This window comes from Aphanomyces invadans (genome assembly GCF_000520115.1).
Source record: "Aphanomyces invadans strain NJM9701 unplaced genomic scaffold supercont1.1, whole genome shotgun sequence".
NCBI lineage: Eukaryota > Oomycota > Saprolegniomycetes > Saprolegniales > Verrucalvaceae > Aphanomyces > Aphanomyces invadans.
In genome coordinates this window covers 171,810-199,468 of record NW_008580146.1, presented here as the reverse complement: position 1 = coordinate 199,468, position 27,659 = coordinate 171,810, and the positions used below count along the sequence as shown (strand labels likewise).

Genomic DNA, 27,659 nt, shown 5'->3' with positions numbered 1-27,659 from the left:
AAAGCGTCGCCGTACAGCGTGGCTTGCGTAATTCGCTGACGGTAGATTGTACGCGCACCCGTTCATTTGAACAGAGTGGAGGACTCCAGATTCGCGGATCAGTTTGACCATGGGCATGTGGAGCGCCTTTTTCGAGGTGCACATTCTGTGCTTGGAAGAATCGCTTCTAGGCCAAGAGGTGGTCCAAGCGATGGTCATGGCCCGCGTTGGCCGACGGCGCGGTTGTCAGCCTCTGGGGCTCGGTTCCCACGACGAACACGTTGATCTTGAGTTCCGCTTCGAGTTGCTGAACCTGCATCGTGAGCGTCCCCAGGATCATCTGGAGCAGCGAGATCAAGCTCGCAATCAGATGGGCCAAGAAGGGCTGGACGACGTACACCTGTTCGTTGGTCCGCCACCGCCTCGTCGACTTCCTCGACTGCCCTCTCTTTCGCTCGAGCAACGTTCGGACCATCGCGTTTTCTTTTGTCGTCTTGTCGGCCCGTCGTCGTTGACCCCCAACTCGTGGCGATTGCCGAGGATTTGAATTCATGGTGGCTCAAATTGCCACCCATCCGCCCAGGCGTTCCTTTTGCCACCTCTCGTTCGGGCGTAGAGTTGCTGACAGAGTCCATGGGGCGACTGTCCACTCCTTTCGATCATGCATGGTTGCTGGTCCAGACGGCAGGCAGGGGCTGTAGGGGGGAACCAGTGGCTGCTTTTGGTGCAGTTTATTCTGTCGGTGGCGCGACCAACGAACAATGCATCCTTCTTCCTACAAACCACGCTTGGGCCGCCATGTTGGATTTTGAGCCGGCCGCACCACGTGACCCGGCGAGAGCCACCTTTCAGTAAACTAAAGCGGGTTGACCCGTCCAATGCAGTCGAGGTCCTGCACAACGGTCAATGCCCCCCCGAGCTTCGCAAGTTTACGCATATCGGAGTTGGAGCACGTGGGCAATCAATGAACGAATGCAAGATGGACTCGAGACCCCTTCGAGCGTCGCCCCAATGCTGGCGTTGATTTGCTCTCGAAATCATCATGTACGAGACATGCGCCACACGAGCGGCATAGACGGAGGGGGGCACATTTCATGGCTTCACCGTAATCTCGTACACAAACAGTCCCACTTTGAATACACTCGGCAAATGACCAAAGGTCACACGCTGTGGACCATGTGGAAGGAGGGCATGTCGAGGCGCAGGATGAGCCGTGACCTCTTTACCCCCAAAGTGCCTTCAAACGCATCCTAGCGCACGGTTTACCCTTTGAACAGTAGTCGGCATTTCCCACGGAGTGGACATTGCCATATATGGCCATCTCGTCATTCTCTCCGTCCTGCACAGGACTCTCAACAACACCGCTCTCGAGACAAATACTCGCAGGCATGATGACGATGTTTTGCACTACGCCGTATTTCGTGTAAGTGTACAAAGTGGCCTTGTCAAAAAAAACAAGCGAATCCAACTTGGTGGCTTTCACCGCATCTCAAACAGAACCAGGCACATGCCTCGACTTGTTACCAGAAGTACATAGGTGTGCCGCAATGGCGGAATCGCTGTCCTCATTTTGTGCGCTTCGTGATGTAGCGCCAAGATGTATCGACAATTCGCCCCCCGCCTCTGCATATCGCTGTTGGCGTTGGGGTGCTTCGCATACAAGTGATGGCTGTGGTACAGTGCGCATAAAGGTCCTCTCCGACCACATGCAGGTCGAGCCATGTCCGCTCTTGGCGACCTTACAGCGTCGTCATCATGCTTTGACCCCCTCGACCACAACGTGCGTGCACATGTTGGCCATGGTTTCGCATATCGAAGACATCCATTATCCAATCAAATGGCAATTCCACGGGATTTTTGACCAACCCAGAATGGAAGGAACTAACACAAAGTCAACTTCTCTCGGGGCAAGCGCTGCGTCAGCAGTGGCATTGCATCAGCACAATAATGTCGACGACGGCAACTTCAAGTGTGTGGATCTCGCGCGGGCACCTGCCGCTTCAGTGTGGAGTCGCTACATTGTTCCTCGATGGGAAATCTAGAAGTTGCCGTGTGGCCAACTCCCTCGACCAACCAAACCCCGTTCACGTCCCACCCGGATCCGTGGTTCCGTCTTCCCCGTTGTGAGATACTTCAAGCCGCGGCAGCGACAATACCTCTCGACGCGAATGGCCAACCCGAACGGGAGAAGCGGTCCGTGGTTCATGACGTGCGTGGGTGGCGGTGGCACGGTTCGCAGGTCTTTCGACCTGCGAACGCGGAATAGAGCGCTCGAAGCGGCAGGAATCGAAGTTGTCCCCCCTGCCGCACATGGCGATCACAACTCAGCTTTTTCTTATTTCGACCCGCAACAATACAATCACGAGATTCAATGTTTGATACAATAACCTAATGATGCGCGAGCAATACAATTCCCACCGCGACTGGTCGTGCGATTGCAGTACAGCCGACGGGTAGGATTTCTTCGCTTCTGGAAGGGCTCGGGTGTCGGCCATCTTGCCGTGAAATCATCATTCCACGCGCGTCGTGGGAGTCAGGACGGGTTCTAGACACGCGCTTTCGCAGTACAGTGCGCCCTTGTGTGGAGAAGCGAGTCGAGGAACGTAGCAGCATGGCAATCCTTCGACTCGACCAAGCGGCGGCCCCTCGGGGGTCCGCCCATCCGCCGCCACCGCCGAAAATACTCGCACATCATTCTCCCCCGAAACGCCTTCGAGTCTAGAACGCGTGTCGTGAATTCCAGCTTGGAATTTGTATGCAATAAAATAAAAATCGCCTCCTGCGCCGAATATTCGTTTTTAACGAGACTTTCGACGTTGCTCACACTGCGTGGAACGTTTCACTTCAAAAATATTTCCCCGGTCTTCTGTTCCAATTATATGGTTCTTCGAGCGCGATTTTTTTTCTCGCCAGCACCCCATACAAACGTCAAGATATGTAGAGCTAGAGCGAAGCCGTGGGAATTTTACAATTCACGCCCATATTGCACCCAGGTTGTTGCTGAACAGTTGACACGAGAGGAGGCAGGGAGGTCGGGGTCATTTCCCAATTGTCGCCCGACCCGTGGTCTGCGCGGCTTCATCCACACTTGACCATCTCCCAGGAACCCTGCAGTCGACTCAACACGATGCAGAACACATCAGGAATCCTGCCCAGCGCTTCCAGCACCGCTGATCCGTCCCCGGCCCCCACGAACGCTGAACCTCAACCTGCTTCCGTGATCTCGTCGACCTCCCCGCCTGCAATGTCCGCCACGGACGCAAACACATCATCTGCCCGAAGAATAGTTGTGCCTCGAAAGACAGTCAAGGGCGAAGACGAGTGTGCTTCTGCGGCGTTGCCTCCCATGATAGCGTCAACAAGGGTCACGTCTCCTCTTGTTGCCGTGGATGAAGAACCGGCAAAGGATTCCATTGCAGCCCCCGTTCAGGGCAACAAACGGCGGTGCTGGACGTGCAAGAGCAAAATTTCGCTGTCTGCTGTGACGTGCCGGTGCGGGTACACGTTTTGCAATCGGCATCGGTACGCGGAGGAGCACGACTGCTTGTTTAACTTTCGGCAACTGGCGAAACGCAAATTGGAAGAGGAGAACCCTCGCATTGTGCCGCTCAAGGTTGCACGGATCAACTAGGCGACGATGACCAACGCGTCCACCGTTAGGGATAGTTATGTATTGCAGCCCCTAGTTGTTGCACCCCTCCACCTCTTGAAGTGAGTTTTATATTTAGAGTTCCATCGCTTGAAGTTGTATCCTCAGTATCCCCCACCAATTCTCTGCGATGCTTCATGTGGAAAGGATGCCAAGCCACGAGATGGCGGCGGCGGTCCAGAGGACTGCGCCATCGCATGCCCGAGGTCGAGTGGTAATCTACTGGCGTCTGCGACAAGCCGTCGCGGGTGGTCCCCTGGGTTTTTTAACACGAGGTAATTGGCTTGGTAATTCCAAAGCGAAAAACCCGTCCGAATTTCGAAGTACTCATGTATAAAACGTGTTGTAAAGACGCGTTTTTATTTACCCGCTGCCGTATCCCAACGTCGTGTCGATGTGCTATGTGTAAAATGTCTCGAATTGAAACCAAAAGGTCAAATACCAGAGCTCACTGATTATTTATTGAAGTATACTTGATGTTATTTGTTTTAATATTCTTCCCTTACCTCACCATGACGTTCGCCGCCATCGTGGTTCGCATGGATATTCCATCGGGATATTCTTTGATGGATCTCCTATACTCCCACGATCTCCTTACCCACGATCACTCCGAGGGCCGTGCCCCTGACCATCATCACGACCATGCTCATGGTCACGACTCCCAAGATGGAGGCGACGAAGTAGTCGAGCGCTTCACACATCGATATGGTCGTGGCCCAACACGTGACGAGTACAGGCAGTTGATCGAGCACGGCCACACGCATGAACACCTTGACCATGCCGGTCTATTTGGCGAGCGCGAACCTGTCCATGTGCACCGGGATTTCAAGGAGCGGGCGTTTACAATTGGCATTGGAGGTCCCGTGGGGAGTGGGTGCGTCCAACGACGACTCCTTGATCAAATGACTCGAGTTGATTCTTGCATGACAGCAAAACTGCGTTGATGTTGGCACTATGCGAAGCTTTGCGTAACACGTACAGCCTCGCAGCGGTGCGATATCGCATGGAACGATTCAAAGTTGATGTGGAGACGCAGGTGACCAACGACATTTTCACGAAAGAAGATGGAGAGTTTCTCGTGGCGCATCATGCGTTGCCTGAAGAACGCATTCGTGCCGTTGAAACGGGCGGGTGTCCACACGCCGCAATCCGCGAAGACATTTCTGCCAACTTGCAGGCGTGTGAAGACCTGTCGAAGCAATTTCACCTCGACTTGGTCCTGGTGGAGTCTGGCGGAGGTGCGTCCCCACCGTTTCGACTCCTGTATTGGCGTCGTAGTCCGTCTCTAAGCATGGCACTGCTTTAGATAATCTGGCGGCAAACTTTAGCCGTGAGCTAGCCGACTACATTGTGTACGTGATTGACGTGGCCGGCGGTGACAAAGTGCCACGCAAAGGCGGCCCTGGCATTACTCAAGCCGATTTACTCGTGATCAACAAAATTGACTTGGCTCGTCATGTTGGTGCGAGCCTGGACGTAATGGCCAGTGACGCGAAGGTGATGCGTGGAAGCGGTCCGACGGTGTTTGCCCAAGTGAATACGCGGGACGGAGTTCCGTCAATTGTGGACCACATCGTCGAGGCATTGAAGGCCGCGACCAGTGCCCCTTAAACTCACCAAACGAAGCGCTGTTTGTGGGTTACATTCCATCGTCGTCGCTGCCGTATCCGTTGTCCATCGTCATCATATCGTCTCTCCACACGGGGGCGGTATCGATTTCTGGCTCGTCGTCGTCGAACGAATCGACACAGTCTAGAGCAGATTTCGCTAATGCTGGAGACGTCGAGATGTCGCGAGGGGGCTTCTTGAACGAGAGGGAGCTGCTTGGAATTGCAGATGGCGCTTCCAGCTACAAGGGGCTCACGTTGGCATGTGCAGGTTGTAACTCAATCCAAGGTGTGGGACCTGTTGATTGTCGGCGACAGCGCCTGCTTTGACGGCCTTTTTCCTCCGCAGAGACTTCTTTTCCGAGGCAGTGTCGATTGGTTTTAGGACCGTCGCAGCGTTCGAGTCCCCGGGCATGGGTTCGTCTTTCGGCGGTGGGTTGTTCGTTCCGACGCGCCCCGCCATGGCGTTAAGCGCTCGTCTTATGGATGAATCGCTGGCTTCGTGGGCATCAGGGACACGATTGTTCGATGGATCTCGTCGGCTCTGTCGCTTCGACCCTTTGGTAGATTGCGATGATTCTTTCAGCGACTCGTGTTGGGGGCTGTCGTCAGCGCTGATACTGCCAGGGGCTTTCACAAGTTTCGCAGGTTGTTTCCGTACGGGCCGCGTGACACTAGCTCGGGTGAACTGAGCGCCACCAGGACTCGGTGGTTTGAGAGCTGTGTCACGAATAAATGGCGCATTGCTGATAGCGCTGTGGGTTTCTCGACTCTGGGACTTGTCCGCTTTGCTTCGCGTCGGCGGGCGGTCGAGCTGGTTCGACTGAAGGGCCAACAACGAAGGCGTCCCGTTGGAGGTGTTGGTGCAGCCAGTCCTTGTGTCTTTCAGCCCCTTGTTCAAACTCGGGAGCTTGACTGTTGACGACGTCATATCTGGAGGGGTGAGTGTTGTGCGAGTCGGAGGCCGCCGTAAGAGCGGCTTGTCCTGCAAGGGCCAACGATGTGACAACCTCAATCGACGACTCTCGCGTGATGCTCTCTACCTTGACAACGTCCAAGAGATTTCGGTAGTAACTAAGCTCGTCTTTGGCGGCGGCGTCGTCGGCTACGACATCGTCTTTTGCTGCTACTATCAGTTGGTGAAAGGTCTGAATATTCAGCCTACAGCGGACATCACGGCATGTCTTGGACATGGTGGATGAGATGGGGACTCGACTTACGTTGCGTCCGGCTGTCGTCCTTGCATGCGCATGCGCCGAATCACGGCCTTGGCGTCGCGGTCGCTGTCTACAGACGGGAGCACCGGCAGTCCCGTTTTCTCCATTTCGTGTGAAAACCCAACGAATGCGGTCCGTGCTGGCTGGAGTAACTGCTGGGGGTACGGCGGTTTCGTTTTCCTCTTTACACGCAGGCGTTTCGTGTTCATGGCTGACGCTGGTCGTGTTGTGCCCGCCGCTCGCTCGACGTGTAGTTGGTCGTCACACTGCAGGAAGGAGGACGCTCGTGGTCGAGAGATCGAAGTTCGGTGGATTCGAGGGATGGCTGCGCGTGGTGCGAAGCTGCAAACGGTGCTTGCCACACATCTCCACACTGACGTTACTTGCGTGAGCGAGTTCAAGGTGGTCGTCTTGATGCAATTCTTCCACTTGTCGGTGCATGATGCGTCCGTGTCGTCAGGATTGTGACGCTGGGATGACATGCGTTGGGGCGAGGAGGTTGATGCCGCAGTGCGGGACAAGCTCGCAGGTCCCCTTCGACGCACGCATGGCTCTCCGACATGTCAAGAATATCGTAGTAGGCTATAGATACCAGCATCCATTGATTGCGCACCAACTTCGTCACATGAATGTTTTATTACTGCGACATTCCATCAAAGATCAGCCATATTCGCCTAGGGAAAGACGCAGCCGAGGACGCTGCCATGAATGTGTCGGCACTCGGCGTCGACCGGTGCGACACATCGACCTGCGTCGTCGTAGCTGCGCAGTTTTCGAAGGCAATCCTTGAAAGCGACGTCGCCTTTCTTTGGGCAGTTGGTGCCACTGCCTCCACAAACAGAGCCAGGGATGCAGTAGGTAGCGTCACCGACGACGCTAACGTCCGTGCAGGGGCGGTCGGGGTCGCGGGTGGGTGCAGGAGTTGGCTCGGGGTCGACGTACTTCGGGTCAAACACGCAGCCATATACAGTCGCGCCAGCACGATGGAGCGGCTGGCACACTGAGTTAAACCGTGCCACGCACTTGTTCTCCGCATGGACGTAGCTCGGCAAGTGCCGGTTGCAGTCAGCGGCAGCCACGTCGCCCTTCTTCGGGCAGGCGCGGCCAAGGTCGCCGCAGATCGCTCCAGGCACGCAGTAGGTCGCATCACCAACGACACTAACGTGGGTGCAAGGTCCCGGGAAGGGAGAGGGCGTGCTGGCGGTGGGAGCAGGAGTAGGAGTGTGTGTTGGGGAATTGGTTGGCAAAACTGTGGGCGACGCCGTCGGGGTCGTCGTGGAAGGAACAGGCGCAGAACTTGTAGTGATGGGAGAAACAGAAGTAGTAGGCGCATCCGTAGGGAAGGGAGCGGCGGTAGAAGTGACGGGTGCAACCGTGGTGGTTGGGGCACTTGTCGTGGTGGGGACCTCCGTGGTGTTGGGGGCGACAGTAGTCGATGGAATCGGGGCCGTCGTCGTCGATGGGATTGGTGTGGTGACTTCAGTTGTCGTGGGTGCTGGAGTTGGCGCAGCGGTCGTCGTTGGTTCGGGAGATGTCGTCGTGGGCACGGCCGACGTTGGCGAAGGAGTCTGGGTAGATTTGTCACAGACTAAGTCGGCCCCGACGCATTTTTGACGGACGGGCGACCCGCATTCGTCTTCAGACTTGTTCTTGCGGCAGATACCGGCACATTGCGAGCCGGCGACCGTGCCGCTGCACACGCACTGCTCCTTACACTCGCTGGCGCTACCGCCGTTGCACGCTCTCAGGCACGACTCGACAGTCGTGTTAGGGTTGCTGCCGTTCGGACGGCATTCTTGGGCTTCGCACGGAAACAGTTCACCTGCGTCAAAGAGGCCGGGATCGGTGCTACCGGTGGCACACACGACAAGCACCGCCGCCGAGATGATGCTGTGTACTGCTCGCATGTCAGTTGGGGACTAGGCAAGCGCTCGCGGCCGCCAAGCGATGTGTGTCACGTTGTCGTCCGGATATCTTGAATGCCGATTGGCTGGGGAATACTATTTATTGTATGTCAAACAAAACTACCGGCTTTGAATTTGTATTTTATTCCAGAATTTCGACCGCAGATGGTAATGCAGTCGCTTGAGCGTTGCTGTGGTTGGAGGTCACATCCGGAAACGGGAATGGCGGCAGAGAACTGGGGAAGCACGCGCCACCTCCTGACTGAGGACACCCATCCTTCCTGCCCTTGTTTGAATCGAGCAGGCCGAAGAACAATGACGCCGTGCTGTCATGGTTGGGTATGGAGCCGGTCCCAATTACCAACCAGAAACCAGACCAAGCCGAACGTTCAGCTCAGGCGGGGAGACATGGCCGTTGTGAGTTTGTAGTTCATATTTGTATGGCCCGTCGTCTTTACAGGGGTGAGTGGAGGCAGAATTTGCCATGTGGCGAATGAAAAAGTACACACGCCACACACAGACTATGCAAAATGATTGGATAAAATCTCGTGGAGGAATCGATTCAAAGAAATTGGTTGGCTAAAATTGTTTATCTTCGCAGAACCATTCTCAAGCTGGAAATCCGCTGTCACAGGGTTTTGTGCGTCGGCGCGGGCGCTCTGGGCCGGAATTCTCAGCACAATGTGTCTCGATGAAGAAGGGGCTGGCGCGTTTCCATGCCTACGGCATCCACACAGAGACGGAGAGGTGTCGGGTGCCCCCGCGACAAAAGAATTCCGTACGCCCCGAAGCACCACAACGCCATGACGTCGAGGGAGTCGAGTTTCCGACAACCCCACCACACGGACCATGTTGAAACCGAATGTGGGAGACGCGCCATGTCGTCGCCCGATGCAATTCGCAAGGTCCTTGCCATGGATGCAGAAAGTTTGACGTGCGTTGTGGAATTGTACGCATCCATGTACACATTGGTATGGCCCCCCCCCGCCGAGCTTCGCCCAAATGCAATCGAAGTTTTCGTTTTTGCGCTGTGCGTTTACACGTTGCCCCTGTAATCGTACAAGCCCACGTCCTCGCTTGCTTCAAGAATGCCAAGCAGGCACTGACCTTTCTTCTCCCCTGTGACGCCAGTGTTGACTCCCATACACAGTGCCTGCCATCCATGCCCCGACCCCCCCTCGTGCCCGAAACACTTGAACCAATGCGCGAGACGGTTGCAGAGGTCGCGGGTTGCGTACTTGACAACTCTCTGGGGCGGTCATTGCGTCGAACGGAATAAAAGAGCGTGCTCCATAACCCTGTGTGCCTGTGTGGCTGGCTTCGTGTGCCATAACATCGCCAGGGCTTCGCTGAACGAATGACGTGTCTGACCAGGCTTGGAAACTCCTCAAGGCGAGAGGGGGTCGTCCACTTTGACCGGTGTCTGTGGTCTTTGCAGGGTCATGGCACCTTTCGTTCCACGAAGGAGAATCCCACGAAGACAGAGCGCCAGCGATCGCCCCGTCAACGCAAACGTGCACGACTGAGATGGGTAAGTTCAATTGAATCAACCCGTGTATTCGTTGTGCAGAACGTGTACAAACATCGCCGGTTGCGCCGCGGGTCGAGTCGTTGCCGGCTTGTATGCTACACGCGAGTCGCTCGTTGAAAAGTATGAGAGTCGTACGTCGCATGCATCCGTAATCACATTTCGTGACCAACCCGTCGATACGTAAACAGCAACTTCGCGCAGCGAATCCACCACGAACGTCGTTGCTCTCGGCGCAACAACGTTGCCGCCGCCTTCCATACACAGCAGCAAGATCAAGGGGTACGCACCAGCGTTCGAAGTGAATACCCCATGCAGCCCACCAAAAGGGTCACAGGGGAGGTGTGTGGTCCTGCCAGTAGTTGGCTGCAAACAGGCACCACTTCAAAAACTGGTCGCCCCCCAACCGTCCTCTTCCCCTGTCAGGGGGGACATGGCATGTGGCATGTCACGCGGAGCACACTCTTTTGTGCATGTAGAACGCAGCAGACATTTCTCGTTGGCTGTGCAGCAGGGCGCGAAGAGAGGGAGGCTCATCACGATACAAGGACCAGCGAATTCCGCAGGCGATTTCGCTCCATCTCGGGACGCCGCGTTGCGTCCTTGCTTGGTCAGCCGACTAAATGCGCCCGCATTTAACGATTCCTTCTAGAACTTCGTCCGGATACGATAGCTGGGCACTCAGGATATACTCCGGAGTATACGGCAGGGGGGCGAAGCGTATCCGGATGGTCCCAACATGCCACGTTTTCTTCGAATTTACCAGGGCTTTTCTTGCGAGTATACTGAACGCAAGATACTGAGCTTCTATGGCCCTCCGCAAAGAACTGTTACTTTTCGTTTTCGCAGCGCCCGACCAAGTCACTTCCGTCGTCGTCGTCGATCGCACGAACCATGGCTTTAAAGCGCATCAACAAGGAGCTTCTAGACCTCGGGAAGGACCCCCCTGCCAACTGCTCGGCCGGTCCCGTCGGTGATGACTTGTTCCACTGGCAAGCGACTATCATGGGCCCAGAAGACTCCCCGTACTCGGGTGGCGTGTATTTCTTGAACATCCATTTTCCCGCAGATTACCCGTTCAAGCCGCCGAAAGTCAACTTTACGACGCGCATTTACCATTGCAACATCAACGCCAACGGCGGGATCTGCTTAGACATTTTGAAGGACCAGTGGAGCCCTGCCCTCACTATCTCCAAAGTGCTTTTGTCCATCTGCTCGCTGCTGACGGACGCCAACCCAGATGATCCGCTTGTTCCCGAGATCGCCCAGATTTATAGAACAGACCGCTCCAAGCACGACGCGACTGCACGAGAATGGACTGCCAAGTACGCCATGTAGACTGGTACTTGGTGCAAAGAAATGTAGTCAACGGGTCAACTTGTTTGGGCGTTTGTGAGTGAAGGAGAACAGCAAGTGGTGGTGCTATGAATGTGTGGGGCGGAGTCGTGTGGGTATCCCGACGGAGTCATCAAGTCTACTCACCACGACTCGCTCGTGCACACTTTTAGCTGACCTGCATTGCTTCTGCTCAATCATTTAAACTCGACTAAAAACTTGATCCGATGTCGCCGAGTGCACGCATCGCACGAACCCATCCATGATCAAGCACCAACAGCGAGCGGCGACACCACCAGTGTGACAGGAATTTGCTCAGATTCCTAGGCGCTGCGATCGTTCCTCGCGCATGAAGGTGTGATCTTCCAACGGACAAGGGCATGCTGCATGTCTCCCGATATTCTGCCGCCACATTTCCTCTGTGCAGCCATCGAAATGACGTGAGACTTTCTGCGACGAGATCACCGGATAACATCCGGATTTGGATCTGCAAAAGGCGATGGGAATGATGGCGCAGGCTGACGTTGCACGAGGAGCGCAGCCATGGCGCCTGGAGCGGCGGATCGACGATGTTAACGATAGACTTCGTGCGCTGGCCCTCAAGAACTACCACGTGTTCGTTCAAAACCAACAGTGCGCCCAAGTGGTGACGACAGAGCTTCAATCGCTTAGCGAGAACGTCACGATGGTGCAATCGTCGTTGCCGGAATTGGTCGCACAAAGCAAGACAATGGACACGACTGCACAGGAGGCCGCAAAGAATAATGCCGAGATTCAGTATGTGTTGAGCCAGTATGCCAGCATCATGAACCTGCTTGAGATCCCGCACCTGATCGACGGCTGCATTGCCAACGACCTTGCCGAGGATGCGTTGGAAACGATCCAGTTTGCGAAGAAACTCCTCGAGCAAACGTACGTCACGTCAGCGCAGCAGCATACGACCTGCCATGGCCCCTCGACCATCGTTCGCACCTTGGTACGAAAGTGCAGCGTGCTTCGTGGATGTCATGTCGGCATAGGTTGCCGAAGTCAAGCGTTCGACGTTGTCACTGCGGGCGAAACTCGTTGAAAAGTTGAGAGGAGAGCTGCCGCTGGCGAAGTGTTTGCATTTGGTTGCGTACTTACGGCGCGTGGACGGGCTGTGGTCGCCGCTTCCCATCGACTACGATGACCAGCTGAAGCAGGAGTTTTTGGAGTGTCGGGATGCATGGCTGTCCAAGACGATTCAGACCATTCCCACTTCGGACTCATACAATTATGTATGCTCGAACACGTCGGGGTTCCACTCACGATGTGGTTGGTAGCTCATGCAAGTCGTGGATGCGAAGCGGTCGAGTTGGTTCGACTTGATCACGCAATTCTCCGCTATATTTGGCCACCAGGTGCATGCCATTGCGGTGTGTGAACTCGATACCTCGACTGATCGATCGACCTTCGAGTAGGAAGTGCATGGTCGCGCGGACGCCGCCCTCAGTGCGTGGGCCTTGCGGACGGTGTCGGATTTGATGCGACTTCTGGAAACGTACGTATCAAGTATCCAGTTTGGTGCATCATGCAGCTAAGTGCACTTCGGCGATGATGCAGGGTGCTGCCGAACATTGTGGAACTGAGCGCGATTGCCAACATAATGGAGCAAGTGCTCTTCTTTGGCGGGTCGCTGGGCCGCGTCGGGGTCGACTTTCGAGGTCGGGCGGACAAATTGCCAGGAAATGGCACGTAAATTGAATGGATCTGGGGGTTATGTAGGCATTGTTCTTGTGATTTTTCAAGCACACCTTATGACGCGACTGACTGCCCAGTGGACCGATGCTGTCGCCGACTTTGAATCGGCTTTGGGTCTGGCAAATAGTGCGCATGGCTCGCGCACCCAAACCATCACGACCCCCCTCATGATCCATTCATTTCGGAATCTTCCACAGCCGCCTCCAGGTGACCAGCATGGTGTGAGCTCGTCCATCGACATGGAAGAATCGTAAAGCCATGCAACCAACTGATGTGCACGTGCGCAATTCTCGTAGACTCGTCGGTCGCCCCCCAGTCCATCATGGCCTTCCCAGCCCTTGCGCAGCTCACGAACGGATTCCTGACATCCTTCAACGATTTACGGTGCGCTTGGTTGATCACTCGGCGCGTGTAAACCTCTCCTGGAAAGGCTGTGCGCATTAATGTCCATCCGGTATCGTCTGTCGCTGCACCTGCAGCACGTCATGACGCGAGTCGTCGAAGCGCTGTGTAAATTCTGCCACCAGCACGCGGTGGCCCCCACGGAAGCGTCCATGGACACTGCTGCAGTCGGCAAATTGCCCATGGAGTTTCAAGTGTTGAAACTGGCACAGGTGCTTGATGAATGATTAAGTCTGAGCTGGCGACTCGACGAGGAATTCTACGACTGTCGTAGGTGCTGCACACGGACTGGATCCCGTACGTTGTGGGCTGTTTCGAGAAACTCTTCACCCAGCAAACGGCATCGCCCTTGCCAACTGCTCTCAACCCGGTACGAGGTTTGTCTAGCCCATCTCGTTGTCACAGAGGTGTGGATGGCTGTTGTAGGATGCGTTGGAAGCGCAAATGCGGGCCGCCAACCTGCTTCCTTCGGCACCGCATGCTGCTTTGAGCGATGTAGTGCCCACCTCTCCTATCGTTCCGGGAGGCACTGGAAACTCGTCCATCCCTCACGGAGTGTCCATGGAACGGCCTTAAAATAGAAATGCAAAACTGTGGAGGTACTTTTTTTCAATACACGTCGTCCAACCTCCAAGCAATCGCACGATGGCATCGGCATGGAGTGACGGACCACAGCACGAAACGAGCCTGCCTCGCCGCAAGAAATCGCTCGAGTTGGTGCTGGACGACGAAGATGCTGAACATCCGTCGGCCACGAGCGAGAAGGGCGGCGCAACGTCCCCTGACGCAAACGGGTCTGTCATGCCTCTGGGCACGGCCATCACGATTCGAAATAGCGAACGCCCTGCAAGTGAAATCGCCGCCCCAGACTACATTGACGACTTGGTTCGCGAGTTTTTCCGGGTGCATCAAATCACGGCGGCGCTCGACGCGTTTGCATCCGAACGAGTCGGGTTTCTTTTTTCGGCAACTCCACAAGGAGTTCACGCTCGTTTTCCTTTGTGTAGCCCGAAGGCCGACGCAACGTGGACGCGATTACCGTCGAGGATGAAAGGCTTCTTGGTCACAACAGCGCCATCTTTCGAGCGGGTTCGTCCCCCCTGGTGCTAGGATGGGTAGGGCACGTGACGATCGTTTCGGTAGAGCACGGCATCAGCCGGTTGGAAGCGTTCGTTGTGTCGTGGAACCAGGTGGAGCATGCGATGGAGTTGCAGACGGCACGCCATGAGACGGTATGTGTTGCGACGATGGCGACCTCATCGATCTCGGTTGGTGATGCAGAAGCCCATTAAACCCAAAAAGAAAACGCCGCCGACATTGACGATCCAGGCGGCCGCGGTGCCAGAGGTGAACGACGCAGTCGCTCCAAAGGTCGCTATGTGGGATATGGGGGCTCCAGGATGCACCCCCAAGCCCCGGGTCCAAGATCTCAAGTCGTTTGGCTTTGACGACGTCGATGATCTCTCGAATGCGTCGGCAATGACCGTCGGGTTGAGTCCCGTTCTGGACAAATTCAAGCCTCGTACACGTTACTCGAAGAAGGTATCGATTGGTGAAGCCGGGGCGACGCCCAAGAAGGAATACATTTTTTACCGCGAAACGCCGCCGTCGTTTGTCACGGAGAGCGAGGAAGCTGCGCGCGAAGTCATGGAGAAGCTATCGCACGATCCGCTGTACGCGATCGTGCCCGCCGAGGCGCAGCAGCGATTTGTCGAGCTCTCGAGCAGTGACGTTGGGAAATACGCCATCGGCAAGGTGCGGTGGATTTTGCCTGGTTCCAACTTGCCCATTTCCCGCTGGAATCACCTTGGTGGACCCAACTGATGCATGCATGTAGCGGGTCGACGGGCTGGGGGCAGCGCGATCCATCTCTGGCGTCGTGGCAAAGAAGTATGGAAGCAAGCAGTGCGGGACGAGTGGTCCAGGCACGATCGTGATCGATACACAGGTGCCACCCCTCTGACGCTCGTCAAGCGTCCAACTGGTTGGTGTTGTACTGGCTAGCCCGACGACGACACCAGCTCTTCCACTGCACCCCCTCCTACGACGTTCTCCGCCGAAGACGAAGCCTTGATTGACTCCCTGCTGGATGCCCAATGACAACGGAAACCAACAAACGATGCCGCGCTCTCGATATAATTCATTCCCAATCACGTCTTCTACTCGAGCGGTGGGTCCATTGTCTCGACGTCGTTCTGTCCAAGGGCAGTAAATGCCGGCGACTTGGCGTTCGTCACACGTGTGGCTTGAATTTCGTGGTGCTGAAAAAAATAATTCGCCCACAGTTTGAGCGCTTGGTGGCCGGTCCATACCCACAGCGGGCCGTGGACTGGGGTGTAGTCTGGGTTGAGAAAGAACGACGACGCGGCGCAGAGCGGCGTCCACACTGACACGGTCCGAGCCTCGACGTTGGCGAGTTTTCGGTGCTGGTACGAGTCGTAGACAAACGTGCCGTAGAGACCAGACGTGAGGGCGTTGGCGACGTGGAGTAAGCAGTGTTCGTTGAACTCGAACGCGTTGGGAAACTGCGCCACCATTTGGTACACGGCGTCGAGAAACTGAAAAAACACGGGCGACATCTTGTCGCGCATCGGGTCTTTGCCGCGGTTGCCGCCCAGACGCTCCATAAACTATCCAGGCAGGTGAGAACGGGACGGCGGGCCACATTCGCCACGTACCTTGTGGCCAAAGAGGCACCAATCCTTCTCGACAAGCGTGGCAAACCCATGCAACGTGCGGTAGTACGGATCCAGCATGATCTGGGCGAGGCACACGAGTTGACAAGTTCGGTCCCATCCGTCGCTGCAGTGAACCAGTGCCGACGCGCCTTCGACTTCGAGCACCCGTGCAATGCGCGACGCTCCGTCCAGAATCAAATGCAAGTGCTCAAACCATCGCGTCGCCTACAACACGTCAGCACGTGGCAGCTCGAATGTGGACAGTCGCTGCACCGAAACCAGCGCATACGGTGGCAACGAATACAAAAGGCGTACCTCGACAGCAGACCACCACGTTTTGTCGTACTCGGGGACGATGCATATCTTGGCGAGCGCTACAGAGCAGGAGGTTATGCTTTGGCATGTCGTCGACGGCGGCAAGGCGGTACCTAGGTACGAGCTCTGCATCTTGTACATGTTCGCAATGTCCAAGTGATAAATGATGGCACCGTCGTAGTTTTCGGACGTTTCGACGCCGCCTTTGCCCATGAGGCGATTCCCCGTCGCCGCTTTCGACTTGCGCGCGTCAAAAATGTAGAACGGCTTGGACGTGCCGGGCAAGTTGCGGTAAAACTTGACAATGCTTTCGTCCATGTTGCACGACGTGCCGCTCAGGATGCGTCCGAGCAGCGGCTGCGACGACCGCGCGAGGACAGAGTTGTGTACAGGGTGGATCCACGTGACAACGGGAAGTCGGTTCTTGGCACGGAACCCAGCGGCACTAGCGATGCTGCTCTGCGACAGCGCAGCGGGCAACACGAGCGTCGGCGGGTACGAGTCACACACGTCGCCGTTCTCGTTGTCGATACACTATCCATCAGCTCAGCGTCATGCTGTCGTTCGCGGCGACAGAAGGACCACATTGCCCAGCGCACGACGACGACGTCGGCAGTTGTGTGCTTTACCTGAAACTCTGCATTGTCCCGCAGCCCGAGCCGATCGTACTCGCGCGAGATGGCGGCAAACTGCCAGCCGTCGATGGGAAAGTTTGTCATGGCGTACGAGAAGGCAAAGTGGGGGATGTCGACGACCGCGTCGGGCGTGGTGGGGGTCGTGAGGAAGTGCACGGGATTGTTGCGTTGAGTGCACTCGGCGAGGCGATGGACAAGCGCATGGAGGTGCTCCACTCGGTCTTCATCGACATCCAGCCGCAATGCTCGAACGTCTTTGCATGTGAAGGCGAGCGTCGTTTGGAGACGATTCGTCGGGTCTTTGTTGAATCCGTTGACGACGCCCCTCAGCACGGACACAATCGCAAACAACGGCAATTCCACCAGTGCCGGGCAATTTTCTTCCAGCGGCAAAAACAGGAGCCGGTAGTTGGTCACCATGACAATGCCTCGGACGTGGCAGTCCCCGGCGAGCACGGCCGTCGCTGGGAACCGAGACATGTGCATTTTGCGCTCGCCCTTGAGGAGCGGGACGAGCGGCAGACGTCTCGGAACCACGTGGGGATGGGCGCGCTTGTATGCCTCGACAAGCGCACAAAATTCGTCTTTCAGCGCGTCCGACGCAAATTGGTACACAACGTCGGACCGATGCACAAAGCAAAGCCGGACCGCATCGCTGACGATGCTCTGGACGTTGAAGTCGGCAAAGCGGGAGCTGAAGTTTGTGCCTCGCATGATCGATGTCACACGGATAACGCCGTGGTGGGGATGCACGTTGAGTCGATACCGGTCGGAAGCCTTGCGAAAGAGCGTAACGTAGTAGGACGTAGTTTGCGCGGAGGCCGCTGCCTCGGACGATGGCCCTCTGTCTTCGACCTCGAGCGTTGGATCAAATTCGTCGTGGGAAGGTTTATGTTGCTTCGATGGCGATGTGTCGCTGCTGCTTGCTGTCCGACTATCGGCTTCGTTGGTGGTAGAAGCGCCGTCCGGTGGGTTTTCCCTGGCGCCTTCATCCTCGAGATCGGGATGGACGCCTTCGTCATCCGTGGCAGCTTCATGTGCGATGTTGTCGGCGGTCAAAGGATTCAAGTCATCGCCATCATGGCTGCTGCTGAGCAGGGACACGACATTCGGCATGTCTTCATGCGAAGGAATTGCATCGAGGAGTACCATCAACGAAAGGATCGACTGAATCGCTTGAGCCGGCACGCCGCACTTCTTTTCAGTGAGATGGGTCTTGCTGGAACGCAATAAAGGTTGCGTCGATTTGCGGGAGGTACACTCGTCGGCCAAGGACAGCATTGGAGGAGCCGATGGCGACGGTAGCGACGATTGAAGCGGCGTCGGCCCGTCATTGCTGTCACTCTCGTTCGAATCCATATCGTCGTGGTACTCATAATGCGCGACAATGGATGCGAGGACGTGCTTGAGCTTGCCCATGATGATTCCGGCGGTGGTCACCGCAAGGCGTGTGGTCGGGCCGACAGCCGCCAGGATCTCGTTCTTAATGGCATGGGGGAGATGACCTTCATCGGTGGCCACGTCGACCGCGGTAAGGAAGCCTACGCAAAGACGCATTTCGCTTCGCTGCAGAACAGCACAAACGGCATACTGTTGAGAGATGCGAGGTACGATGTGGGGGCGACGGCCGCAGGGGGCTACAGAAGCGCCTCAGTACGAGCCAGCAGTCATGCACCAACCGCGTCGTCCGCCTGCGGTCGAATGTGCTCCTCAAACTTGGCGTTCATGAAGTCCCTGAACCATGCGCAGCACAAGTTGCACACCTTGACGGTGGCCACGTCGTCGTAGCCAAAACATCGCGGTACTTGTCGGTGGGAAATGCACTTGCCACAAAAGAGAAAGCCGCACGTCGCACCTACCAAAGCGGCGCATGATTCACTCGATGCACGATGCGAACGTAATGTACAATTGGTTTCTCGCGACAGGAGTGCAAATTTCTTGCCGCATGATGAGCATTTGGCTGCATGGCGCTTCATGTCGGCTCCGATGCGTGGAATGCCAGCATCTCCGACCAGCCGTTGGTATTTCATTAAGAGGGCTTCGAGCTTTGTTGCGACAGTCGTCGCAGTCCTGAGGGTCGCGGACAGGATAGCCTTGTCGTCCTTCTCGAGGCCTTGGCCGTGTGCTTCGTAGAGCACTTTGAGCGTTATGTCGGCGTTGATCAGGGATGATATCGCCACGCTGTCCTTGTTCGATGTGCTGAATGTCCTTGCATTGTACCCAAACTTTGCGCGGGGCGTCGGCTTCATCGGCGGATGCCTCTTGCCTCGGTGCAGAAATGAGGTGCTCGTCGCTGATTCGCATCCTCTCATTGGTTGAAAAGATGGATTTTTGACGCATTTTATTGGGCATGGATCGGTCAAGCTGCAACTGCCGTTAGAAACGGCGACGCCGAGCTTCGGCCAGCCGGCTGGGAGGAGTTCGGGTCAGCTCGTTTCGCAAGTGGGCGAGCCATCCGCCGCCGCGACGCCCCCTCGCTGAGACCGCCATGCGTGGGGCTGGTGGATGGATGCCGGAGTTGTCCATGTTCGGTCGAATGGACGCATGTTCCGGACCGATGGAAGTGGCTGTGACGGCTCATGCGCGCCTTTGTTGCGTGGTTCAGACCTCGGCCGCCCACAAGCTTCTGGCCCTTTCAACACAAAGTAGCATTGGTTACAGTAGGCCAACCATGTGCCCTCGCATAGCCCGCCTTCCCCCTTTCAATGCTCGACCAAACGGAGTAAAAATCGACGCCGTCGGTGCTATGCTGCTCCGGCGAACCGAGCCATCTCCGCGCCATCTGACAAAACTCGGGCACGTTCGTGGGACGCATAATCAAGCAGAATAGCTCTGCCTGCGCCAGTAGGTGCACCATACACTTGCCGACGGCGCACTCTCCGCTCTGCGCTGCCGAAATCCTTCTCTGTGACGGAGTGCACCTCCTGGAATCTGCCTCGCGCTGGATAGCCAAGCTACTTGGCTCGTCGCATGAAGGCTTTGGCGCGCCAAGCAGCACAACGACGTCGAGCGGTGCATCAGTGCTGCCCCGTCCATCCGTGTCGGCACTCAACATAGTCACAACTCGTCACTACTTCGCAGCCCGACCCCAGTCGACCACGTTTGGCACAGGATCACGAATGCTCCATTGCACGCAAACGCCAGGGGTCCAGCCCAGCAACCTGTGCGAGCATGCGACCTTCAAGGACCTCCGCGCTTTCCTCACCCAGCACGAGCAAATCGCTTGCACCCGTTCGTGCGCTCCTTGTCCGCCGCCACGGGGCGCCGGGTTTTGTTATCGTATGTTGCCTGTCTTGGGTAATCCATGGCACATCCTGCCCCACAATCCTGCGAATGCGACAATTCCCCCCAGAGGCCACCCGTCGTTTATTCGAGGCTTTGTTGACAACGGGGGTAGTTGGAACATTCTCCTCGACCCAAGGCGCTTCCATGGCGGCAGTCTCATCGCAGTCCGCGGCTGTTGTGACGAAATTGGGGCGCCATCAAAATTCGCCGCAGCCAGCTGGCGCGAGACAGGCCGCTCACATCTCAACCCATACAAACACCCATACGAATCGCTTCAACAGGGGGGCACGTGGCACCGAAACCCGACTCGCCGTCACCCAACGACTTCGCCATGTGGTGATGTCGGGGGGGGGATGCACATACGTGCGACCCCCCCTTCGCACATGCCACGTGTTCCGCGGACGTCAGGGGGAATCGCACAAGGCATGGCATTCTACTGCCGAAGGCGGGGGCCTGCCGACACGACGACTATCCCGAGCCCCCGACCAAGCTACTCTGACAGTTCCTTGTTGCCCCAGACACCCAGCTCCGTTCGTCATCGCCCTCGCCGGTCGCTGCATTGTAGCGCTCTTCGCTCTCGCCGAGTGGGACGGCGGACTGACTCGCGACGGTACGGTAATGGCTATCAGGGCTGGTCGTGTCCTGGCTGGTTGAAGTTGGCTTTCCCGCAGCCAGCTGGCCCATCCGCCGTGAACGAAACGAGGCTATCACACGAAGCGAAAGATGGCGGCAGGGCCAGCGTGCCCTTCAACCGTCCCATACAACGTCCAAGTGCATATCTCAAGTGCCTCGCCCCGGCAAAGTGGCACAGTGGTCCGAACGCTACTGGACTTGGACGATTCGGCCCGGCCAGCCCACCCAGTGTACAGGCACCCCTCCAAGCGGGGGGTATCTCTCGCCCGAGGCGGCGCTGTGGTCCGTGGCAAAGGTGCGCGCGTCCCCCGCTCGATCGGGTGCTTCCAAGGTATACACGGCTGCGACACGATCGTGTCTCGCCTCTTGTGGCGAGTGTATCAGGGCACCTTCCCCCCCACCCCCTGGAATCACATCACGGCCAGCCTTGGGTTCGCTGGCAGAGTGGACATGAGATTATTCAGAGGGCGCAGCTGGTGGGGGGGAACGGCAAGTTCAACGAAACCCGGCGCTTCACGAGTTTCAGTCACTACGGTACTTTGTTGACAGTTGGGACACCACGTCGAGCGATCATTTTCCAAAACAGTGTGGGGGGCCAAGATATGTTCCAGACGTGGGTCCATGGCATCTTTCATCCGGCACGGCAGGTCCAGTCGTGCCCAGAGCCAAACCCGCGTCGCCGCGGCGACTCGGCCTTGTTGGACGACGACGTTTTCGCGCCGTCGAACCGGGCACGAGCCAACACGCTGGACGACATGACGACTTGTCGCCGCCGGTCGGATGCTGCCGTATCCGCGTGGGACAGCAAGCGGCAACTGTGCCAGAACTGCAAACGCATTTTCCTCAAGTTTCTTAGCCCGTGCACCGCCTATTGCTCCCTCGACTGCCAGTCCAACGCGGCGTACTTGGTCGCGGTGTCGGAAGGCATCCGAGCGGCAGCACAAACCATCGCCACGCCAGAGACGGACACCACGGTCGACGGCGCGTCGTCCAAGCCAATGTCCATGGCTGCAGTCCCGTTTGGAACGACCGAGAACGGGCACGTGCCCGAGTCCGCTATCGAAGGCTGCTGCACCCAGCTTTCCTCCGCAATGGCAATGTCGCAGCCGAAACGCGTCGCGGATGACCAGTGTCCCGTCGGCACCAGCCCGACGACTCAAGGGTCGTACTCGTCCACGATCGACTTTGACCAGTACACCGACGACGATGATGACGACTCCGACGACTCGCTCGAGCGCCACACGTATGCGGACTTTTACACGGAAAAGCTCCAGCTTGCCCGTCGAGTCGAGTGGAATTTCAGCGCGCTGTATTAGCGTGTGCCCCTTACTATTTAGTGCTCCCAATCGTATTTATTCTCCTGCTAATGTTATGAACGTCATGTTCCTGCAAACCCGTCAGTCGATGCGTGTAGTCGGAGCCACAGCATGGCGCACAACAAGGCGGCGAGAGTGAGGAAGGAGGTGGGGGCGAGCGCAAAGTTGAGTGCGTTGGACGGCGGGTCACCATGATCGAGGGGAAGGTTGGCAGGCGACTGCGGCCTCTCCACTTCCGCTGTCGCCAGGACGCCTGCATCCTTGTGGGCAGCATCTTCTAGCCATGTCGCAGTTTCACCGGCAACCCTCGGCTCACTTCCCAAAACGTCGTGCGCATTGGCGACGCAGTCCGCGAGCGACTCGTGCGACTCCAACACGTGCAAGATGCCGTCGAATCCGACGGGAGCGCCACCAAGCGTCCATGCAAACTTGGCTCGACGAGGCAGCGCCACCGTTGGGCGCCTGGACGATTCTATGCAACCAACCTCCCGTCAGCGTACACACGGCATGCCCTTGATCTGGCGATATTCTCACACCCGACGCAATCCAGTACGCCACACGCAGCTCAAGAATCGACGCACCGCCTCCATCTGTCGTCGCGCGCTCTTGCTGCATGGCCAGCCGCCTCGCGATGCTGCGAACGCAGTCCTCCCCCAGTCGCCCTCCCGCGACGTCGACTGGATTTTTGGCCTGTAGCTGGAAGGGAGCCACCCTGCTCCATAGCAATCAAGGCTTTGTACCTTGTGATGCACATATGCAACGCAAGAGATGTTTCCTTGTACTGACTGCAGGTTGACCGGTTGCGCGGTGTCCACCTCACCTACTTTGTCATCGCGACGGCCACATGGCGCCGATGCCAAAGACCGCAGAAACGTCACGTGAGTCTTGGACGCTGCAAGGCAAATGGCGCTTTCGAGCTCGCGATGGAGCCGCGCTGTAAGCGAAGATGCCGATCGAAACGGTAGTCTCCCGACAATGCTCGTCACGTCGATAGTGGCGGTGAACCTTCGCAACGACATGATAGCTACATCACGCTGCCATTTGAAGTCGCGGAGAACCATAGCGTTGTCCTACGAGGGAGCAAAGCCAGGCGAAACCCAGTTGATGTATGATGCGGATGTTGCGTCCGCACAACAACAACTTACCTTGTTGAAATGTTTGATCGAGGGCGGCACACCGGGACAACTCACGGCAACGTATTGAACGCAGTCGGCGTCGTAAGCTTCACGTAGCGTGGTCTTCTTTAGGCTCGACACCGCATGACGCAACGCGTGCATGTGCCGTTGCAGTTGGAGTCCTCGCAATGCTGCACGGTCCTCTGCTACAACGTATAATCCAACGCAGTCGATGCCCTCAGGAAGGTATCCAAGCACTTGTGCGGCGTGAAGCACCATCCACTCAATTGAGACATCGCGCAGGTGCGTCAGCCTGGCGCCTTCTTCTCAACGCCGACGTGAATGGACGAAATCAACGTGGGTACAGAAACCAACCGACCTTGTTCAGGAGGCGTGGTCACTACAGTCAAGATGAGGTCGCTGAGGTTGGTTGGAGCTCGATGGCCGAGCAAGAGGCCAAATGAAAACCCGATCACGTTTCCCATGTACGCTTCAATCCTGTCATCGGCAACGCAAGGCGGCGGCTTTCGTGCGCCCATGCTGTGTGTTCGATGCGACAATCTGTGGTTGTCAAGAAAGCCATCCATTGGTCCAAACAAGAAGCTTACACCAATCAAAAGCGCAAAAATGCAGATTACCATATTTTATTAACCAATAGATATTGATTATGGACCTAGACAGGTGAAACTTGTGAGAATACTCAACATGACAACGAATTCAGCGTCAGTCGGACTTCGATTATCGTTGGTGGCCGAAAGCAATACGATATGATTTTAGACGGTGGTGGCAGGAAGTATGCGCGATGATCTGCGCGGGTGCGCGCCGCGCGGCAGGGGGAGTGGGGGCCTCCTTGCAGTACTCAAAAGAACGCGGACGTCATTTCTTGAATCGTGGACGTAGGCGGGCGGTACACGTCGGGCAAGAGTTTTCGCTGGATCGAGTTGAACGCGTACTCGAAGCGACCAGTGTTTTTCATAGCGATCGCGATGCGCACGCCGTACTCGCGCATGATGTTAGCGATCGGCTTGATAACTTCTTGGTCTTCCGTGCTAGCGTTCGAGTTGGCGGACCGCTTCGAGTAGAGCAATCGTGCCTGCTCCAGGGTCGCCGACAGGGCGGTATGGTCGACGCCGGTGGGACAGCACGTGACTCGCATCCCGTTCAACTTGCGCACGATGTCGGCTGCTTCTAGCAGCATAAGCGTGTTGGTCGACGTGTTGAGCGCTTTGTTGTACTTGGCATTGCGCCCGACGAGGGGCATGAGCGAATCGAGCATCGTCTCATTGTTGAGGCGATGGCGCATGTGGACATCCATTTCTTTCTGCATGTCCAAAAATGCGCGGTGGTACCGCTGCAGCGCTTGGAAACTATCGCGATTCACCACTCCCTGCAGCTGAAACCCCGACGAGTTGACAAGACTCGCCAAGTTCTGCATTTCATGCAGCCCTTGGGTGAATATGACGGTGTGAACTTGAATCTTAGCGTGCTGCAGACGTCGCGGCAGCTTGTGGTAGATCAATAGCGGCACGACGACTTGGATCGTGGTCGGGGTCGGGAACGAAACCCGTGCTGCGGTCGTGCCTTCCGGGACCAACGTAATCGAGTACATGTCGAGGGCCTTGACAGCGACGAACGTGTCGGAGAGCATGCGCTGCTCCTTTCCTTGCGCAAACAGAATGCACTCCCACCCGACGAGGAACCCGATGCGAGCGAGCTGCTCCAACTCCATCGGGACATCCACGACCGACTCGAGCTTGGCGAGGAACGCCGCCACGAGCACCGTGACACTTTGCGACACACATACGACCTTTCGAAACACATACGTTGCTTTCGTCTGTTCCCATTTCGTCCACAGCGCCGCCGTTTGGGCAGCCGCCGCCGCAGGGGAATCTCCCGTCAAGTCCCGCGACGACCGGCCCCATTCCATCGATTCTGTCCGGACGCGGGATTTCACCCAGTCGATCGAGTCGCTCCGGACCTTGGACATGCGCTTGGCGGTTGCGTCGAACGATGCAGAGAGCTGCAATCCCCGTCGGGCTGACCGGGTCAAGACGCTGGTGCTTGTGTCGCTGCCGACCGTCGACGAATCGTCGTCCTTGAGCCCGCTGTCGCCACTCGACCCATGCGAACTCGATCGATTTTCGTCCATGGTGGTGGACGTTGTGACAGCGTCATCGAGGCTCAAAATGTCCGATTTACGACCGCTCATCAGTAACGACGACGATGAGGCACTGCTTCCTTCGGCCCCCGGCGGCGGAATCACTTCCATTTGGAGCAAATGGCGGAGCTGTGTCGCAACTTGAACTAACTCGTCTTCAAGGTCCCGGAGGCCGACGATCGGAGTTTGGTCTGGGAGGGCGTCTGCCGAGGGGGTCGCGCACGACACGATTCTGACGGCCGAGTCGACGACCAACGCGCCGACTTCAGGTCGACTCGGCCCGGTCGAGGTGAAGTCAATCGAGACAGATCGCTCTTTCTTGCGCTGTTGCCGGAGCTCGTCCTGGAGCGTGGAGAGTTTGGCGCCGCGTCGATTGCTTGGCGTGGTCTGTGTGGGTGTATCGGGTGGGTTGATGAATGCCGAAGTCGAGTCGTTCAAATCCATCGACATGGACCGCATGCGCTGCAGCGGCGTTGCGTCCTGGCTCGTGTACAGTCGAAACGTCGACAGACACAAGTTGGTTGGCATCGCTTGTGTGTCGCGCTTCTCCTTGGCCGTGCTCGCCTTGAACAGCACGTGGTTCTCGTCCAGGAGCTGGGCAAGGCCCATCATCTCGCGCGCCTCAGCCACTTGAGCCTCGAGCGCCATGAGGTGGGATTCGAGGAACCCCGATGCGTACAGCATGTCCTGTGGCGGATGCAGATCCTGGAGCACGCGGTCCATGCCAGGGTCGTGGCACCGAAACAGACTGTTGGGACGCTCGTTCGTCCGGGGAGTTTTGGTTTCGTACCGAAGTTGCCACAAGTCGAGGCTCGCTTGCAACTCGCCGACCATCTCTTTGAGAAACTGAGCCGGGACGCTCGCGTGGCTGTCGACTGCCTCGGCTTCCTCGGTCGCAATTACAGGTGTCGAGTACTCGCCGTTGTAAAAGGCATAGGCTCGCATCATATTGTCCTCGGTGCCAAACAGGACGTGCTTCTGCGGTACGACTCGAGCAAACTTGACAGTCAACACGGGGGCCACCTTCTTGACCGCGTTTTTCGACGTGTTGGACGTCGTGAGCAGCTTGAGTGGGAGATGGATCTTTGCGGATGTGCCGTGCACAAACTTGCGCACGAGATCTTTCATCGCGAGTTCGGCATATGCCACGGTCTTCCCGTTGCCTTCCTCCGTGAGGACCACGCTGAAGCACAGAACTTGCGACGACACTTCGTGCGATACGACTGGAATCGAGATTCCCAGCGAGTACGACGGGTTTGGACTGCGAATCTTCTCGGTCTGGAACGGCAGCGTCTCCCGCAGTCGACTTTGGAGGTCGATGTGGACGAGGCTCTGGGGGACGTGGCCTTTGGAAGGACTCGGCGCGGCGTACTTCTTGCCACCAAAGAATGACATGGCGCCGCGGAGCAACTGGTCTGTTGCACTCTTCGAAGCTTGCAAGTTGAGGTCTGTAACGGAGAGGAAGAATGTGATGGTGTCAGGTGGCTTGACGACGTGCTGTAAAGTCGACTTCGACGACGTGGTAGGCAACGACGACTTCACGTCATGGTCTTCACTGTGTCTGCTGCGGTGCAGCAACGAATAGTCGCTGCTTCGTTGGTGTTGGCCATCGACGACGACTGGCCCTGGGACGATGTCTTCGGTCGAGCGCCGGTGGAGCGTGGGGTGGGGTGTGATTTCCCGAGCGCGAATATCTGCAAGCATGCGAAGTCAAAGGCAAAGGAGGGGCACAAGAATGATCGAAGCGGCGTAAGGGAGCGAGAGATAAGCGTCGTGGCCGTCTGTCTTCCTGACTTAGTCACTTGGGCGTCGGCGGATGATGGGGTGGAGGCGTCGCCGTACAGTAGTTTTCGCTGTGATGAGCCCTCGTCGACCAGCTGGGCGGCACTTGATTGGCGTCGCAAATCCGTCGCAACTTGGTCGCAAATAAGTTTGCGACAAACTATTTCAGTCAAAGTGAAGTATATTGCATACAACATATTCCACATGAAGGAATATTTGCGACCGATTTACGACCCCGTTGTGAATTCCCATGTCAAAGCGAACATGCCACGGTGGGTGGGGCAGCTTCCGGATACGACCGGAAGTGGTCACGTTTCTAAAAAATGCAGTTTCTCCCATTTTCCGCTGCTTACAGTCAATATAATTTGGAGACGGTCGGAAGTTTATCCGGACGATGCA

General features: G+C 56.8%; 13 protein-coding genes across 24 annotated transcripts; 7 read left to right on the top strand and 6 right to left on the bottom strand.

Moving 5' to 3' along the window:
- Positions 1-166: 166 nt before the first annotated feature.
- Positions 167-532, bottom strand: H310_00052 (hypothetical protein; the record flags this gene model as incomplete). Its single annotated transcript, XM_008862651.1, has 1 exon — positions 167-532. One exon carries the CDS (start codon positions 530-532, stop codon positions 167-169), a length of 366 nt encoding a protein of 121 aa, XP_008860873.1.
- Positions 533-2,961: 2,429 nt separating this feature from the next.
- Positions 2,962-4,104, top strand: H310_00051 (hypothetical protein). Its single transcript, XM_008862650.1, has one exon. It carries the CDS (start codon positions 3,107-3,109, stop codon positions 3,608-3,610), a length of 504 nt encoding a protein of 167 aa, XP_008860872.1. The 5' UTR covers positions 2,962-3,106; the 3' UTR covers positions 3,611-4,104.
- Positions 4,105-4,140: 36 nt separating this feature from the next.
- On the top strand, positions 4,141-5,537 carry H310_00050 (the record flags this gene model as incomplete). 2 transcript variants are annotated; one of them, XM_008862649.1, is made up of 4 exons in its annotated part: positions 4,141-4,502; positions 4,559-4,619; positions 4,665-4,866; positions 4,935-5,537. In XM_008862649.1, 4 exons carry the CDS (start codon positions 4,141-4,143, stop codon positions 5,237-5,239), a joined length of 930 nt encoding a protein of 309 aa, XP_008860871.1. In that variant the 3' UTR covers positions 5,240-5,537. The 2 variants fall into 2 exon arrangements, with proteins under 2 accessions (XP_008860871.1, XP_008860870.1); XM_008862648.1 differs by having other exon boundaries at positions 4,559-4,866.
- Positions 5,141-6,661, bottom strand: H310_00049 (hypothetical protein; the record flags this gene model as incomplete). Its single annotated transcript, XM_008862647.1, has 4 exons — positions 5,141-5,477; positions 5,534-6,220; positions 6,279-6,396; positions 6,456-6,661. The coding sequence occupies 4 exons, from the start codon at positions 6,659-6,661 to the stop codon at positions 5,268-5,270; spliced, it is 1,221 nt and encodes a 406-aa protein (XP_008860869.1). The 3' UTR covers positions 5,141-5,267.
- A 401-nt stretch (positions 6,662-7,062) lies between these two features.
- Positions 7,063-8,430, bottom strand: H310_00048 (hypothetical protein). Its single transcript, XM_008862646.1, has one exon. The coding sequence runs from the start codon at positions 8,357-8,359 to the stop codon at positions 7,127-7,129; it is 1,233 nt and encodes a 410-aa protein (XP_008860868.1). The 5' UTR covers positions 8,360-8,430; the 3' UTR covers positions 7,063-7,126.
- Positions 8,431-8,980: 550 nt separating this feature from the next.
- On the top strand, positions 8,981-9,861 carry H310_00047 (hypothetical protein). The gene has a single exon (XM_008862645.1). The coding sequence runs from the start codon at positions 9,219-9,221 to the stop codon at positions 9,633-9,635; it is 417 nt and encodes a 138-aa protein (XP_008860867.1). The 5' UTR covers positions 8,981-9,218; the 3' UTR covers positions 9,636-9,861.
- An 860-nt stretch (positions 9,862-10,721) lies between these two features.
- H310_00046 (ubiquitin-conjugating enzyme E2-17 kDa) lies at positions 10,722-11,447 on the top strand. The gene has a single exon (XM_008862644.1). The coding sequence runs from the start codon at positions 10,779-10,781 to the stop codon at positions 11,220-11,222; it is 444 nt and encodes a 147-aa protein (XP_008860866.1). The 5' UTR covers positions 10,722-10,778; the 3' UTR covers positions 11,223-11,447.
- On the top strand, positions 11,424-14,085 carry H310_00045 (hypothetical protein). Of its 7 annotated transcripts, none has more exons than XM_008862640.1 (11): positions 11,424-12,195; positions 12,239-12,478; positions 12,524-12,601; positions 12,662-12,741; positions 12,804-12,904; positions 12,966-13,148; positions 13,238-13,325; positions 13,372-13,395; positions 13,446-13,555; positions 13,618-13,713; positions 13,770-14,085. In XM_008862640.1, exons 1-9 carry the CDS (start codon positions 11,719-11,721, stop codon positions 13,453-13,455), a joined length of 1,281 nt encoding a protein of 426 aa, XP_008860862.1. In that variant the 5' UTR covers positions 11,424-11,718; the 3' UTR covers positions 13,456-13,555; positions 13,618-13,713; positions 13,770-14,085. The 7 variants fall into 7 exon arrangements, with proteins under 7 accessions (XP_008860862.1, XP_008860861.1, XP_008860864.1 ...); XM_008862639.1 differs by having other exon boundaries at positions 12,966-13,160; XM_008862642.1 differs by having other exon boundaries at positions 13,372-13,555.
- Positions 14,086-14,143: 58 nt separating this feature from the next.
- H310_00044 (hypothetical protein) lies at positions 14,144-15,509 on the top strand (the record flags this gene model as incomplete). The annotated part of the gene is made up of 6 exons (XM_008862636.1): positions 14,144-14,291; positions 14,351-14,432; positions 14,487-14,575; positions 14,625-15,098; positions 15,181-15,291; positions 15,348-15,509. Coding segments are annotated over 6 exons (1,000 nt in total), but the record flags the coding sequence as incomplete, so codon positions are not given.
- H310_00043 lies at positions 15,452-19,321 on the bottom strand. 2 transcript variants are annotated; one of them, XM_008862634.1, is made up of 8 exons: positions 18,878-19,321; positions 18,651-18,826; positions 18,563-18,608; positions 16,966-18,512; positions 16,450-16,870; positions 16,337-16,395; positions 16,022-16,246; positions 15,452-15,973 (listed from the first exon to the last, which is right to left on the bottom strand). In XM_008862634.1, exons 1-8 carry the CDS (start codon positions 19,281-19,283, stop codon positions 15,503-15,505), a joined length of 3,351 nt encoding a protein of 1,116 aa, XP_008860856.1. In that variant the 5' UTR covers positions 19,284-19,321; the 3' UTR covers positions 15,452-15,502. The 2 variants fall into 2 exon arrangements, with proteins under 2 accessions (XP_008860856.1, XP_008860857.1); XM_008862635.1 differs by having other exon boundaries at positions 16,966-18,608.
- A 2,104-nt stretch (positions 19,322-21,425) lies between these two features.
- Positions 21,426-22,338, top strand: H310_00042 (hypothetical protein). The gene has a single exon (XM_008862633.1). It carries the CDS (start codon positions 21,492-21,494, stop codon positions 22,203-22,205), a length of 714 nt encoding a protein of 237 aa, XP_008860855.1. The 5' UTR covers positions 21,426-21,491; the 3' UTR covers positions 22,206-22,338.
- On the bottom strand, positions 22,182-23,871 carry H310_00041 (hypothetical protein). Of its 4 annotated transcripts, XM_008862629.1 has the most exons (5): positions 23,700-23,871; positions 23,351-23,643; positions 22,946-23,275; positions 22,742-22,895; positions 22,182-22,677 (listed from the first exon to the last, which is right to left on the bottom strand). In XM_008862629.1, exons 1-5 carry the CDS (start codon positions 23,857-23,859, stop codon positions 22,268-22,270), a joined length of 1,347 nt encoding a protein of 448 aa, XP_008860851.1. In that variant the 5' UTR covers positions 23,860-23,871; the 3' UTR covers positions 22,182-22,267. The 4 variants fall into 4 exon arrangements, with proteins under 4 accessions (XP_008860851.1, XP_008860853.1, XP_008860854.1 ...); XM_008862631.1 differs by having other exon boundaries at positions 22,742-23,275; XM_008862632.1 differs by having other exon boundaries at positions 22,182-22,895.
- A 165-nt stretch (positions 23,872-24,036) lies between these two features.
- H310_00040 (hypothetical protein) lies at positions 24,037-27,321 on the bottom strand. Its single transcript, XM_008862628.1, has one exon. It carries the CDS (start codon positions 27,180-27,182, stop codon positions 24,180-24,182), a length of 3,003 nt encoding a protein of 1,000 aa, XP_008860850.1. The 5' UTR covers positions 27,183-27,321; the 3' UTR covers positions 24,037-24,179.
- Between the last annotated feature and the right edge of the window lie 338 nt (positions 27,322-27,659).